The sequence below is a fragment of the Ahaetulla prasina genome, chromosome 2, assembly GCF_028640845.1.
Source record: "Ahaetulla prasina isolate Xishuangbanna chromosome 2, ASM2864084v1, whole genome shotgun sequence".
Lineage (NCBI taxonomy): Eukaryota > Metazoa > Chordata > Lepidosauria > Squamata > Colubridae > Ahaetulla > Ahaetulla prasina.
The window spans coordinates 173,674,891-173,691,988 of NC_080540.1; the positions used below are offsets into that span (position 1 = coordinate 173,674,891).

Here is a 17,098-nt window from a genome sequence, read left to right on the forward strand (position 1 = left end):
CCCTGCAAATGACTCTGGAATATGAGATGCTAGATTGCAACTGCACCTTCTATTCAAACTTCAGCACATGATCTCATGTTTAGCAGAAAGGACAGAAAAGGACTGGCACATTCAGTTATATGTGCATATTTTTCACTTTCAACCAAACACGACCAGCAGATGTGCAGAGGTCATGAGTGTAGCCTTCTATGTTTACCATCTACATGTAAATTAGAATCTATTTTCTGGCTTCTGGAAGGCCACTGAACATAATGTGATACAGACACAGCTGTGATAGTTTCCCCCACCCACCCCTTAGCCCATCTTTCCCCTTCGCAACTCACCACATTCAAACAATTGTAGGTGTACAACGGAATTGAAACAGCTTCTAGCCTCTTCTATTTACATTGACCCTATGAATAAAATCTTGCCTTTTTGAAGAACTGGGAGCTCTTTCATATTCCTGTTCTATATTACTGGAATATCCTGGGCAGCCAAGGAACAGACATAAGCAAAACCAATCTGGCTGAATAAGACATAAAAACCACTGCTGGAACTCATTCCATAGCCAGAAAGCATTACCCACAAATCTGGACTAATTGAGAATTCCACACTCACCCATCTATACATCCACCCTCCACATTCACACAGCTGCTAGACCTGTTTGCTTCCATCTTGCCCTTTTGTGCCTGGATTTGTTCTTAAGCTGCGCAATTGTTAATATTAAAGCCCTGCAGAATAACAAGAGCTGGACCGCTGGGGACATACCGCCTCTACGTGGGATATCCAGAATCTGAATGTGGCGAGGCTGTTGAGGCCACAAATTAAACTCAAATGGCAGAGGTAGGAGGTGGTGATATAGACAGGGTCTTCTTTTGAGGCTGGGTAGTTCTGCTATTTCAAGGGATTTGCCCTGACAATAGACAGTCATGATTGCTGGAACCTTATCTCAGTCCTGGGCTGCCACCCACAGAGGGGGCCTCCAATGCACTGTTAGGCAGGGAAACTGTTCCCAAAGTGATTGGCATGCCTCAGTGCTCTCAGATCAATCAGCGAATGTTGTAAAAATGGTAAGAAAAACACACTCACACCAGTCTAGCCTCAACAGAGAGTTGCAATAAACTTTTAACAAAGACCCTGGCCTCCAGAAGGAATTATTGGGAATTTTAGCTGAGCAAAACTCATCTAAAGTACCTATGCACATCTGTCGTCTGTGTAAAGGACACCTATCTTTGGATGCTTTCATAGGTACACAAACCGACCTGCCAAGCTGCAGCCATGCCTGGATTTCAAATACTCCATGCTCCTTAGTCTTGCTTTATTCCTTCCCTTTGTTGAACATCTCCAACATGGTGAATGGTGAATGGTGCCCTCCAGGCCAAGAAACAGGAGGCATCTAGTAAAGCTGCAAGATGCCCTGACACACACCCCCACAGTCAGGTGAAAAAAGTGACGTCAGCCTTCACTTATAAGTTTGGGAATGGGGAGCACTGAGGATCTTAAATGAGATGGAGGATGGACAAGCAGGCAAGAGGAAGAGTGTGGGGTTCACTGAAGCATATCCTGAGAGAGCTGGTGAGTTGAAGAACTTTGGTCTACAGGCAACAGGGACATTCAAAGGGCACCCTAGATGCAAAGCAGATTGAGTAGAAGAGTGTGGGTTGAAGAAAAGGTCAACCAACAAGTTAGAGAAAGGTTGCTGTGCGAAAAGGGTTTCAGGGTTGTACTTATTGGGAGCCAGCAGATTGCTGATCCATTCCCAAATGAGAGATCATGGAAGCTAGTAGTTAGGATCCATGAACATGTTCAGGATAGATTGAGGAATGATTTTTTTTCTAAACCACTGGAAATTGTTTTCATTTCTGTGCTTTGGTTCTTTATGAAATTAACCATGCTTGCTGTGTTTTTTTTTTAACTTTCTTCCTCCCTTCCCTTCCCTCTTTCTCTCCTTCCCTCCCTTCCCATTTAATCTCCCCAAGATATGGCACAGCAGAAATATGCCAGGAAATTACATTACCTAAATTTTAAGCAGGCCATTTTGGCTATCTTTCCTCAGAGCGGAACTCCAAATTAAAGCATTCCTATATATTTCTTCTAAAGCAAAAATTGACTTGGACAGAATAACTCAATAAAAAGGCATATCCAGGCACTACCTGAAGTTTTGATTGTTTCTGTCCTCTGAGTCCAACTCTACAAATCTTGCCACCCGATTCACTGCACAAACCCCCCCAGATATAGTGTCTTCAGTCTTTCTGTTTGCACTGCAATGGTGGGGGCAGGAGGGAGGGGGGACCCACACTCTAAACCAGGGGTAGTCAACCTTTTTCTACCTACCGCCCACTTTTGTATCTCTGTTAGTAGTAAAATTTTCTAACCAACCCCACCGGTTCCACAGTAATGTGCCATGTATCGTCGTCTGCGCATGCCTCTCGCACATCGTGGATTGGGTTTGGGGGGGATGCAAGCTACCAGCTCTGCTTGTCTGTTACAGCTGGGTGGTGTGTGGGGAGATGCACGAGCTATTCTGGAACGAGGCTCTTTTGTTTACGTTTGCACTATAGCGCCATTTACTTTCATTTACGTAACGTGAAATAAACTTATGCGCAGGTAATACAAATAGTATATTTTCAGAAATTTAAATTGTCACGGGGAATTTTATGAAAACCTAATGAAAATGTTTTTAAATAATGCTATGAATTTTTTTTAAAAAGTCAATTAAATTTTTTTTAAAAAGGAAAGTGCTTCAGTATTGGACAAAACCCCTACCACCCACCATGAAAGCTGGAATGCCCACTAGTGGGCGATAGGGACCAGGTTGACTACCACTGCTCTATAAGGCTGTGTACCACTGTGTGACCTCCCAATTCCTAGAAAGGGGCTTTCTCAGACTTTTGGAGGAGCAGGGTTGGTTAATCTGGGATTCCGGTATTCAGGACAGAACTGTGGCCCTGCTTGGTGCAGTTTGGCTGGCAGCTCTGTTAAGCTGGGCAACTTTCTTACATCCTCAATAAAAACATGGCACTGGATTGGAGGGAAGGGGGATTTTTTCCCCCCATGGCAGAAGGCCTCCTCAGCGAGAAGATAGGAGGAGGAGATTGAAAGTGCTTAGAAGATTTATAATCTTCTAGTTATAAGATTTATAATCTTATAATTTATAATCCTCAGCACAATCCTTCCCAAACTGAGGGATGCACACTTCTTAATGAGAAAGGTCTTTGGCTCCAAACCTGGATGCTCAAATTCCTCAACACTGCAGACCCAAATTAATTAGTTTCTCAGGCAAGGCCATTGTGTTGCCCTGGCTCTCACGGTCTCAAGTTCTCCCAGAGAGTGGGGGCTGAAGCATCATATTTCCCAAGCTTAATCCTAGCTATTTTGGTGAGATGGAACTGAGAGAGAAAAATACTGTTTCTATCACAGGATTTCATTATCAATATATCACAATGTCTGATGCTGCCAGCTGCCAGCATTAAAAAAACATTAAAATATAAAATGTTCAGCCAAAGATACACAACATGTTGGCTGTTCTTAAGAGGTATTTTGTTGTACTAAACAGTGCCAGTGAAAGTAAGGTATCCCTTCATCGACAATCCTAGGAATTTAACACCACAGGTGACTCACTCAATACTGTTTCTTTAAACCAATGGTCTTCAAAGAGGGAAACAATAGCATCCAGGGGTCTGCAAGACATTATGTTAGAGTGCAGAAAGAAAACATTAATTTATCTAAAAAATAAAGATATTAAGGTATACCAATATAGAGAATATTTAAAATATAGCATTTGTATCTTGAGGACATGTTTTACAATGTACGTATTAGTACACTATAACATGTATATAATTTATACATGAATATATAGTACATATATGTGGGCGAGGTCCATGTTCAACACATTGTTACTGTTAGATAGTTTTTCACTATAAGGTTGTGCAACCAAAAGAATTGTGCAGATATTCTAGACAATAACTTTATTGTGTGAGAGGCTGATTCTCAGTGGGTGTAGGGAAGAAGGTCCCCATCCAATTTAGAGAAGGTGGTTCCCTAACAAGTGTAATCCAGTTTTTATGGCTTCTTCGAAAAACTGAAAGGGAAAGCAAAGTGGACCAGCAGTAGTGCTACAGAGGGTTATTTTCTTTCTTTCTTTTTCCATTTTTAAAAAATGCTTCTCCGTTCCAAAACCATCCACAAGTGCTTCCTCTTCTTCTTGCAGCATTCTGAAGGGCACATGCAGCTCACAATCTCATATCTGAAATTCCCCCTTTATCCTCGCATTGTGTTTAAACAGACCAAGTAGCTTGGTTCAAGTATACATTTGGTTAATGATGCATGTGTGGCTTAGATTGAGAGATTAATCCAGCCCTGTGGCATGGTTTATGAGTCAAACTACCTGGCATAATAAAAAAAATGGATTAACATATGTGTGGCAGGGAATGGCGTTGGAAGAATCTGAAGCAAAACAAGGTAAGAGGAGATGGGATGGGATGGGATGGGATAAACAGAATGTGGAAATGAGTATTTTATTTCTTGTTGCAACTGCTGAATTCCTAATTGCCTTCTCACACCATTGCTTTTTTATTATTGTAAAAAGCAGCCATTCAGATACTGTTATGTGTCTATATAGGTGATGGGAGTGTGGAATTCAACTGCCCCTTCATAAAGTACCTTTTCTTAAGTGCTGCTATACAGTTAGGCTTCCCTAAATTTTTCATCATTATCACAGTACAGATGATAAAGTACAGTACAGTACTTTAATCAATCCCCTTTACTACCTTTCAGATCCTGCATAATGTAGGAAGTTTTTAAAATGAGGTAGGTTTGCCCACAAATTAATGCTAGCATCGTATCAATGTACAATATACAAAAGGTAGTGTTTTATGTTATGGGCTGGTTTTGTTTTTGTACACCACTCAGAATCTGATAGACTGCAAGGTCTATAAATTGGTAAATAAATAAAGAAGTAGGGGAATATTCTGAATAGTATAATTAGCTTCTGGTTTGAGGAGGCCTGGGAAGACCTTTTCATGTTGATTCCCTGCTTCAGATCTTCCTGATGACAGCAGCATTCCAAGTCAGAGGATTGCTATGCCAATTTCTTAAATCCCTGCTGCCCTTTATAGTACTGTACTGAAAATGGAAGTTCATCGACCCAGATGCTAATGGAGAAACTTCATTTCTTCAGTGCCCAGTGGGGCTTTCTCCACTTGCATCTAATCAAGAAGACAAAACATGCCTACAACACCTTGCTTTGGCCATGTGCCCACGATGTTGCTTTCATCTCCAGCCCATGAGTGAGCACACTTGATTCACCTTTCATTGTACCTGACTTAAAGTAAAAGACATTTCCATATCTTGAGGCTGCTCTTATTCTGACACCATAAAATGCTAGCCTCAAGATATGTAAAATCTGCTAAGCTTCATTGTCCAGGACCTGAGGGAAGTCAGCAGACTGCAGTGACCGAGAATTAATACGACAGGACCCAGCATTCGTGGAATTAGTAGAAGCTGTTTTCATTACGGAAAAACCTTTCTAAACATTAACTTTCTATCTTTTTTTGTTATTGTACTTTTGGCGGCAGGGCTTTTTTTTGAAATTAAACAATCAGTTACTATAAATAACTGTGTACTTTGGGTTTCCCAGTGTTTATTTTTGGAAAACTTCGTCATCTAGGTATAACTGCTAAGATGAGGCAAATGAAGGTCTGGGCAAGAGCCTGCCTTTATTATAAATCCATCTCCAAAGCCGTTGTGCTCCTATTCCATGTGTAATGAATGATACTCCTGGATATGGTACTAGTGACTTACCACCTAGGTAGTTATCACACCAAAGTACTGGTTACCACATTCACAAGGATGGGAATTATTCCGGCAATTGCAGCAGGCCATATTTAGAATATTTGAATATTCTGAATATGAAATATTTAAATAGAGGTTCCTTGCAGATTAGAACAAGAAGACATCAGGGAATTTTCTTATTTCCTTCCAGATGTTGATGTTTCCCTCTATAAGAAATTCCCTGGCCTGGCTGGAGGCTCCCTGCTTTCTCCATCAGTCCCTGACTCCTTGAATACAACTGCCATTCCTACCCGCCGTCGACACCGCACTACCTTCAGCCAGGACCAACTAGACCATCTGGAGACAGCTTTTGCAAAAAACCATTACCCTGATATTTATTGTCGAGAGGAACTGGCCAAGGCTACCAAACTCAACGAAGCTCGCATCCAGGTACCTGATCTACAGAACCAGAGAACTTCTGATTAATGGTCTACTAGACAAATTAAACTAGCCTGAAAAGGCTTTTTAGAAATTAGGTAAATAAAACAGCCATGGGTTGTCCCTTGCTTTATACCAAAGAATCTGTTTTCCATCAGGAGTGCTAATGGAAATTCACGTTGGATAAAATTCACAGAACATGGACAGAACCATCTATTTCCCTTTAAAATATTTTCTGGCAACCCTTCCTCTTTTCCTCAAATGGCTGTCAGGCAAAAATGGTATTGTGTTTGCTAGAGATGTGAGTTCATTGCTAATATGAAGCTACTAGGCCAAGGGCCACAAGAAACTGAGGCTCATTAATTCTGTGCCCACACACTTACTGCCCATCCCTACTACATACCACCACAGGTTAAAGGATGTTTGATTTTTAACTATTTAACACCACATGCTTTCCTTTTATATTTTGAATTCTAAGTGAATTTATTCCCCAATAATATTTTAGTATTTTCTTAATTCTGAAATTTGGCATCTATTTTAACCTTAAATATTCAGTATTTAGAATAAATTTGAGGCATTCACAATCTATGTGGTGCAGTAACAGCTAAATCACTTACCAATCTGTTAAGGATTTAAGCTGAGAATGCAAAATCACAGGAGTTGCCAAGAACCTTTTTTTTAAATTTTGTCACAACAGTATACACAAGCATCAACATAAAACAACACATCATATTAGCATATATATATAAGCAAAAGTGTGCAATAACTATATTAATTTGATATAATGAAAGGAAACAATAGGACAGGAACGATAGGCACTTTTGTGCTCTTATGCACACCCCTTATAGTCCTCTTAGGAATGGGGTGAGGTCAATAGTAGACAGTTTTTGATTGAAGTTTTTGGGATTTTGAGAAGAGACCACAGAGTCAGATAGTGCGTTCCAAGCGTTATCAACTCTGTTACAAAAGTCATATTTTCTGCAATCAAGATTGAAGCGGTTAACATTAATTTTAAATCTGTTGTTTGCTCTTGTATTATTGCGATTGAAGCTGAAGTAGTCTTTAACAGGAAGGACATTGCAATAGATGATTCTGTGTGTTAAACACAGGTCTTGTCGAAGTCAGCGGAGTTCTAAGTTTTCTAAGCCCAGGATTTCAAGTCTGGTGGTATAAGGTATTTTGTTGTTTTCAGAGGAGCGGAGAACTCTTCTTGTAAAATATTTTTGGACGCGTTCAATTGTATTAATGTCAGAGATGTGGTATGGGTTCCAGACAGGTGAGCTGTATTCAAGAAAAGGTCTAGCAAATGTTTTGTATGCTCTGGTAGTAGTGTAGAGTTTTTGGAAAAGAAGCTACGCAAAATTAGGTTTACAACTCTTAGAGCCTTTTTTGCTGTGTAGTTGCAGTGGGCTTTGGCACTTAGATCATTTGATATGAAAACTCCAAGATCTTTAACAGGGTGGGGGTCATCTGTAAGGAAATGTCCATCAAGTTTGTACTTAGTGTTTGGGTTCTTTTTTCCAATATGTAAAACTGAGCATTTGCTGGTTGAGATTTGGAGTTGCCAAGTTTTAGACCAATCGGATACAAAGTCAAGGTCTTTTTGAAGGGTAGCTGTATTGTTGGTAGTGTTAAATAGTTTGGCATCGTCAGCAAGGAGAACACAATAACTTGAGATAAGGTCACAGAGATTATTTATATATAGTATGAAGAGCGTTGGTCCAAGAATGCTGCCTTGAGGAATGCCACTTTTGACAGGAACAGGATTTGATAGAGCATTGCCAATTTTGACCACTTGTTTTTTTGTTTTTTTTTCAAAAGTTTTTATTTTCATTTTCTATCATCATATTTAATGTAGTCATTTATTCATCACCTTTTAACTTTCATTTGTTACCTATTCAGGCCAGCTCGTTTACCACTTCCTTCCTTAACTTAGCCTTCCCTTCTCCTCTACCATTCTCTACCTTCTTCTACTTACCCATCCTCCCTCTCCTTCCCTTTTCTACTTCCTCTCCTCCCTCCCCTCCTCTCTTCTTCCCCTTCCTCTCCATTTCCCCCTCTTCCATCCTTCTCTCTTCTTTCCATCATACTTCCTTCTTTCCCTCTCTCTCCTCCTCTCCCTTTCCAATCCCTTATTCCCACCAGTTCAATCTGAAGTGGTATTTGAGCAGCCCTGATTTCATCTCAAATTCTTTTGCTTTTTGGTTACATAACTTCCGTCATACCTGTACATTTTAATCAATCCATATACCATCTTCTACCCACCTCCCCAACCCTCCCCCCTCCCCCCCAGGACTTCCCAGAGCAAATACAGGGTATTATAACCAACAATCACAAACTAAAATAAACTAATCATACATAGACTCCCACCCCTCTCTAAAACTAAAACGAAGAAAGAAAATATAATTCCATCAATACAAATACAGTCTTCCCTTCGTAGATTTCTTCTTTCAGTCCAATTTTAAATTACAGTCCATCTTCTCCACTTATAATCAACGCCACAATTAATGTTCCATCTTTTGATGTTGCTCCATCAGTCAAATATCATTACTACAATTACATATCTAACATTTAAATTACCAAACATTTAATAAACTATCCTTAATCAATTAACATATTTAAAAATAATATTCGTAATATCATTTTTCTTCATTCTTTATACATTTACACTCCATTTAACATACAATTTACTTCTTTCTCTACTCTTAATAATCGCAATCTTGCTTTGATCCCCACAGCATTTGAATCATATAAATCCAACATTTTCAAAATCTTACTTATATTCCCACCACTATATGTTACAAAACTATCACCATATTTCATCAAATACCATTACTACAGTTACATACCCAAAATTTAAGGTATTAAACATTTAACTTATATTCAATTAATAAACCTAAAACTAATATTCCTAAAATCCTTTCTTCTTCATTCCCTAAACATTTTATACTCCTTTTAACATACAATTTACTTCTTACTCTCTATTCTTAATAGTTACAATCTTGCTTTGATCCTCCCCCACAACCTTCTGTAATTCTGCTGCCAACATTAAGTTTCAAATTGTGTTCGCTTTAGTTCCTCCCCTTCTTTAACCATTCCCACCTCTCCTTCCTTCTTACTTCCTAACAATGGTAAACATCCAGCCTTCAATACTTTAGTATAGAAATTTCTTGCTTTAAAAACTGTATTAAAACAATATTTCACTCCCTTATAATTTATTGTTATTCCAGCTGGTACATTCCATCCATACTGTATCTGAAGATTTCTAAGATGTTCCACCAAAAATGTGTATTGGTTTCTATTTCTTAACATTTTAAAAGGAATTTCCTTCAATACCAATACCTTTTGTCCCAATATTTCAATTCCATTTTTATAAGAAACTTGCGAAATTTCATTCCTAATCTTCCTAGATGTAAAATAAATTACTAAATCTCTTGGTAAATGCCTCTGCTTTGCTACCCATGAATTAACACGATAATTTTTTTCAATTTGAATTTCAATATCCACTGGGCTCTGTATCATCAGCTGTGCGAAGGCCTCTGCAAAAATCTTCTTTAGAGCCGCTCATTTATATTCCTTCAAACCTCTTAATGCATATTCCATAACTCTGTATTGCAAAAAAAACCGTTCATCCTCTGCTCTTTCCGCCTTGATCTGGAGCTCCTCTATTTTGTTTTTAAAATCCAAATTTCCTTGATTAATTTCTTCAAATCTATCATCCAACTGCTTTATATCCTCCACCTTGATTTGAAATTCTTCTATTTTACTTTTTAAGTTCAAATTAGCTTGATCAATCCCTTTCACTTTTCCCTCCAATTTTGTTATGTATTCAGCCACAGCTTTAATTGCTGTCACCAGATCTTTTCTTATATCTTCATTCTCAGCTTCAACAGTGTCTTTAATTTGCAATATTTTGTCCTCAATTTCTTTAATTTTTTTATCCCGAGCCAACATTTGAGCCTTGAGAAATTCCTTCAACTCGTCTTGTAATTTATAAAGTTGGACTAACAAAGCTCCAGCTTCCTTAAAAACTTTCACAGAAGCCATTTTACTTTTGTTTTATATTCAACCAAAGTTAAATCTTTTATTAAATCAATTATAAATCTTCCCAGTTCCACTTTATTTCTCCATATAAAAATCAAATCCAGCAAGGAAAGAAAGTAGCAAAGTTCTAGGCAAAGCAATATTAAAAAACAACTTTTTAACTTTCACTTTCTTCACTTACAGTTTCCACTTAAAAGGAAGAGAAAAAAAAGAAAAAAGAAAAAAAATCTTGTTTCTTCTCCTCTTGAATTATAAAAAAATAAAAAATAAAAAAAATTATTCAAATCCTTATTCCTTTAACATAATCTCTTCAATTAACATCAACGCCAACAACTAACAGGCATTTCCTTAACTTTCGCTTTCAATCCACAAACGGCATTTTCTTTTCTTCATCTCTATTTTTTCAAACTAAATCTTCTAATTAGGGAGTTTCAATTGATACATACATGCCTGTACTCCTGTTTTCTTTCCACCTGCCTTAAAATCCAATCATTGATCCCTATCGATGGCAGGAGCGGACGCTGCCTTTAGCTCTGCTCGTTGGAACAGAGGCGCCTCCAGATCCGGAGCTTGTTCTGGGCTTTTGAAGGAGCTTCACCCTCAAGCCTCCAGAATCATTTCTGGGGCTTTCCGCGGGGCTCAACTTCAGCCTGAATGCTCTCCTTCCCCTCTTTGCCCAAAGGGAAGATTTCAAGCCACCAGACAGCTGATCTCCGCTGTCTGGACGGCTCTATGAGATCGCGAGCGGGCGGTCTAAAAAAAGACCGCCATCAGGGCAGCGGAGCCACCGGAAGTCGCCCAATTTTGACCACTTGTTGTCTGACAGGAAAGCAGTTATCCAATTGTGAAGAGGTCCTGAAGTGCCATAGGATTTTAGTTTTAAGAGAAGTTTATCATGTACTACTGAGTCAAAAGCTTTGCAAAAGTCTATGTAGATTGCATCTATTGCTTTGCCTTGATCAAGATTAGTAGTCCATATGTTTTTGCAGTGGAGAAGTTGTAAGTTACATAATTTTTTTCTGAAACCAAATTGTTTATTAGAGAGTAGGTTGTTTGTTTCTAGGTGGAAGGTAATGGATCGGTTGATGATAGATTCCATTACTTTGCAGGTGACGAAGCATAGAGAGATTGGTCTGTAATTTTCAACTAGGCTGGGATCTCCTTTTTTGAAGATAGGGATGACTGTGGCTAGAGACCAAAGTTTGAGAAGGGAACTAGTCGTGAAAGCTTTATCAAAGATTATGCTTAGGGGTTCTACTATATTAGTGGAAAGTTTTTTTAAGAAATATGCACATAGCCCATCAGGCCCAATAGAAAAAGATGGTTTCAGTTTGCGAAGAGCTTTTTCAACATTATCTTCTGTGAAGTCTATATGCATTAAGTCATTGTACTCATTGTTGATACGATTGGGGAATGTCGGATATGAGCCATCACTGTTAACAAGACTGAGCCAAAGAATGTGTTAAAGAGGTTTGCTTTAACTGTTTCATCATTACATTCTTTGCCGTTAGATTCTTTTAGTGGTGGGATGGATCTTGATTCTTAAGTTTATTGTTCACAAAATTATAAAAAGCACGACTGGAATTTGTGCGCAGGTCTTTTTCTTGTTTGGTGTGGTAAATGGTGCATTCAATTTTTATTTGGTTGCAAATATTTCTGTAGCGGTTTTTGAAGTTTGCTACACAGCCCTTTTTGTTTCTTTTCCAGAGGGATTTTTTTTTTTGGATTGAAGCTTTTTTATTGATATGGGTAATTTTTTTTAATTTATTTTTTTATTTTTTTTGGTGGTGATTTGTGGTATGTATAGTTTGATGATTCTATTGATTTCAAGTAGGAAAACTCTATAGTGGTCTTCGGCAGTGATACAGGTTGAGAACAGATTTTGCCAGTCAAGAGATGAGAGGTTGTTGTTTATAAGGTCATAGTTGGCTTTTTTGAAATTGTAGTTAGGAGTACTATTATGACGATTTATGTGAGGGCGTATATTGAGACAAAAGTCTATCATGCAGTGGTCACTGTTGGAAAAGGGTTCTTTTATTTGTAGTCCATAAATTGAGTTTGTGTTATTGCAAAAGATGAGGTCAAGGCAGTTGTTGAGTCTTGTATTGTTAGTTACTAGTTGTTCAAGACTTGGCCCTTTAGACAAACATGGCTGTTATGCAATGTTTCCCTTACTATATTATTCATAATCCACTTTTGCTCTGTCCTTGTCAGGTGTGGTTCCAGAACCGGCGGGCAAAGCAGCGAAAGCAAGAACGGGCCCTACCAAAGCCAACCACACCTGCTGTTCTTTCTATCTGCCCCATTCCTGTACCTCCTCCTCGACAATACCAATATTCCTCCACGCTTGGACCACATCCTCATTTACCCCACTTCCCTTCCACCTACACTCTACCACCCCCCTCTCCTACTTCTGCCCCTTTTCCTTGTTCTGTCCCCCATCATCCTCAAAGCCCTCGTAATCATGAAGACTGGTATAATTCACTGCGCGCTTTCGGCTCTTCTACAACTACTCCATCCACTTCTGTGCTCTCTCTTAATCTTGATCCCGGTGTACATTGGGACTAGGAGCTGTTTGCTTGCAGGAACTGAGGGGAAGTACAGGTAGAGGAGGTCATGATAAAGATACCCAAAGGTGTCCTGCTTTTTTCTGACAAAGCTGTTTTCTAGGCACGTTTTCAGTCTCTAAGGGTTTGTGCTTCAAATATCTTTATTCCAACTTGACACAGAATAGAAACCAAAATCAGCTGGGCTGCAGATGACAAAACTTAAAACTCTGAGGACCAACATGTATAGCAATATATCTAATTTTAACAAATAAATAATGAAACAAATGTGACTTTTGAATAAAATAATATACAGTTAGTCCTCTACTTACAACCAGTTGTTTAATGACCGTTCAAAGTTACAACAGCCTGAAAAAAGTGACTTATGACCTTTTTTCTCACTTATGACCATTCCAGTATCCCCATGATCACATGATCAAAATTTGGATGCTTGCCAACAGGCATATATTTAAGATGGTTGCAGTGCCTTGGGGTCATGCAATCACTTATTGTGTCTTTCTGACAAGCAAAGTCAATGGGGAAATGAGAGTCACTTAACAACTGTGTCACAACTTTAACAACTGAGTGATTCACTTAATAACTGTGGCAAAAAAGGACATAAAGTGGGGCAAAACTCACATAACAATTGTCTTGCTTAGTAATGCAACTTTTGGACTCGATTGTAGGCATAAGTTGAGGATAACCTGTAAAAACTTTAATCTAAACAAATGCTATTACAAAACAATCTATACAATCTGTTAGAACTTTGGAATAGAGGCTGAAAAACAAATGCTTCAGACAGATATGTATGACATAAAATCTTTCCTAATCACTTTATAGATTTCTCTGTTCAAAATGATGGCAGTCAATTTCCAAGAAAATCCTGTGGTTATGTCCATGTAGTTATCAGGAGCCAAGTTTAATCTGAGGGTTTTTCCTTCAGGGGAACATGCATACAATTCCTCTTCCACTATCTTCCCACAACAATTGTAGTTTAGCTCATAACAACATGCTTCTCTACGCATACTGAATTGAAATTTAACTTCCATTACTGTGATGGTTTGCAGTAAGCAAAGATTCCCAAAGGGGGGAGGGGGTGCATTGCAGATGGGTAAGTTAATTCAGCCCAGATGCTATGTGTGTGAGAAAGAGGGTGAAGCCCCTCCCTAATAGTTCACAGAATATATTGTAGATGCAGATAGTAGAATGCCCAGTCTGGCAAGATTTTTACTTATAGGTGTGGAACAATAAAGAACTCCATTTGGAAGAATCTTGTGTCATTCTTAATTTTCAACCTGACAATTACCCTCCCACAGTATAATGCTCATAATATCAGGGAGCGAAAAATGTTTTAGTCCAGCAACTGGAAAATACAAGCTTGCAGAGAGAAAGATGATAACATTTTTTGTGCACCATGGATAACAATATTCTGTAGTTCTGCACAGCTGCCTTTTTTTCTCAGGTACTGTCAAGCCTGACTTTAAATACGGGTAAAAGAGATATGAAAATAGAATCAAGATTCAATCGCTTCCTAGCCTACCACTTCTGCTATACCTACAAAGCAATAGTTATGTTCCATTTCAGTTCCTGAGAATATTTTCTGAATATTTTCACACACTTGATGCTGGTCATTCAATGACAATTTTGCCTTTCAAAATAATTGTTTCATACTACTTCTCAGCTTCTGACACTCTCTTGCTTCACTTTGCAAACTACAATAAAAATATGAGCAGGGAAAGTGGGCTTCAATCCCCCAAAGGAAGGAAAGTAGCTATACACCCCAGATATCATACAACCACCTCAACAAGTTTCTGCCCCTTTTTTCCAGCCTCATTACACAATGCTGGGGGTGGAGGGAGAGGGATCAGTTTGATTCACTACTTTCAGAGCACTTCTGAAAATATCTATTTGAAACATCAATAAGAGTTTATGTAATGGTCAATATCAAAATGGATCCAGCTTTTTTTACTCTAAACCACCTGCACATCATGCATATTCAGAAGCAACATTCACTGCTTGTGATATTTTGGAAAAGGGAAAAGCTGCTAAGAAAAGAGTGCCATGTATTTCCATGTATGGATTTGCATCCACTTCTTTCATGAGTGAATATCCCTATGCATCCAGGCATTTACCGAATGTTTATGTTGCACTATACATGTATTCAGTATGCTCACATCTCAGCAGGCATGGGCAAGACATGAATTAACTTTAGATGCTGGAGGTGAGCTTAGACCTTGAGGAAATCTGAAATTGAGATGATTTTTTCTGGGAAAGAGATTAAAAATTAAAATTAAAATGTTCCCTTTATGTATACATTGCAATCAGCTTTTGAACATAATTCAAGGGGCTAGTTATTACCTATGAACCACTGTATAGCATAAGGCCAGGATATCTAAGGGATCACGCACCTCCAATCATTTCTCTCCACTCAGTAAATTTCAGCAGTGGGTGTGCTGCAGGTCTCCTTTATGCCATTGTTCTAATTCAGACAAAAGTGGCAAGATCCCTATTATCCCTATCTTCTGTGGGAGGGTTGTGTATGATGCTCTGAACCCTGGGCATACAGCAGTATAGATGTATTGGTTATAATAGCCCCACAAAATAACTCTTTTCTACTCCTATCACCTGCAAATTCAGTAACAGCAGAGGATCAAGGAATATTTCCAGATTGCAGACTTGTCCTTTCCAAATGAAAAACAGAGTTGGAAGGGACCTTGGAGATCTTCTAATCTAGTCCAACCACCTGCTCAAGCAGGAAACAAGTAGCTGTCCAGTCTCTTCTTAAAAGCCTCCAGTGATAGAGCACCCACAACGTCTGAAGACAAGATGTTCCATTGGTTAATTGTTCTCACTGTTAGGAAATTTCTCCTTATTTCTTGGTTGCTTCTCTACTTGATTAGTTTCCATTCATTGTTTCTCTTGTCTTCTGGTGCTTTGGAAAAAAGTTCGACCCCCTTTTTTGTAGAAACCCCTCAAATATTGGAACGCTGCTATCATGTCACTCCTAATCTTTCTTTTCACTAGATTGGACAAATCCAATTCCTGCAACCATTCATGTTTTAGCTATCTTGTTTATGTCTTCATGTTTTAGAATCTTGTCTGCTATTCACAAATAGCAGTTATTTGGGGGTGCAATATATTCAGGCTTCCTAGTAAGTAAGCAGGAGCAGATTATGATTCTCTCAGCAGCATTTCCTGTCTTTAAATATACACCAAACCCAGGCGGGACAGAAGATGTGATGGGAATATTTTGTGCTTACCCTAGCAACTGCGGTACATGCTAGAGATAGCTATGTTTGTAAACCTCAAGTTATTTTGTCTGCTAGAATGGAAAAAGTTCAGAATGAAATGACAAAACTTGCATCTCCATAGACACACAAAAGATATCTCTAGGTCCTATCTGCTCTTTCACAGATTGGGGACAGGAGAATTGAAGTGACATTACACTATTCAATGAGGGAACCCTACACCACCAATTGCGCTGACTAGGTGATTATGGAGAAGCGTTCACTGTAATGTATTTAGAAAGCATCATACTGGTCAACCTGCCCTCCCTCCTTCAAAGGATCTCCTGAGTGATCCTTTGCACATAATTATAGGCACAATTATGCACATAATTAAATTGTTAAGCTCTGACCGACAAAAGCTTCTTTTTAAAAAATCTTCAGAAAAAAATATACTTATTATTGGATTTATAAGACCACTCAACTCAATAATGGTGGCATGCAAAAAGGAACAAACCAAAGCCCCCAAAAGAACCATATATGATAGAAGTTTTTCTTTCCAACCATTCTTCCTTTCGTAGCCAAACAGGCATTTCTTCTCCTCTTGCCTAACAACTGGGCAACTTTTATGTCACAATACACCGACGCAAGACCACAAATCCCCATTACTCGAACGGGGAAAAGACGAGAGCATGAGTTTCTCAAACTGTTTCATAGGCTGCCCGTCATCTCAGGCAGGTAAAAAAAAACTGGTAGCAACAAGAAGTGGTAGCTTTTGAAGTGCGGGAGAACTCTAGCTCTCTGCCGCCATCTCGTGGTTGCCCGGAGTTCTGCACTTCTAGTTATAACGATCATACTCGACCTCGGAAACATCTGCCTGCTTCTTCGTGTTCCCGTCCTCTGGCTACACACGTGGAATCGTGCAGTCAGAACCGAAAACGAAAGCAGATCCACTTAAATAGAAATAATAAAAGGCGGGATTAAAAACAGCTTTACAAGTACATGTATCTCAAGGTAACATGGGAAAGTTCCCAGAAGACACTGTCACATCAAAAAAGCTAGCGATCGTGCGTGCATCAGTCGGCATTTAAGGTC

General features: G+C 38.9%; 1 protein-coding gene across 1 annotated transcript; it reads left to right on the top strand.

Annotated features, from left to right (window-relative positions):
* The first annotated feature begins 4,409 nt into the window (after positions 1 to 4,409).
* LOC131190628 (homeobox protein prophet of Pit-1-like) lies at positions 4,410 to 12,801 on the top strand. Its single transcript, XM_058167973.1, has 3 exons — positions 4,410 to 4,440; positions 5,963 to 6,201; positions 12,448 to 12,801. Exons 1-3 carry the CDS (start codon positions 4,410 to 4,412, stop codon positions 12,799 to 12,801), a joined length of 624 nt encoding a protein of 207 aa, XP_058023956.1.
* Positions 12,802 to 17,098: the final 4,297 nt, after the last annotated feature.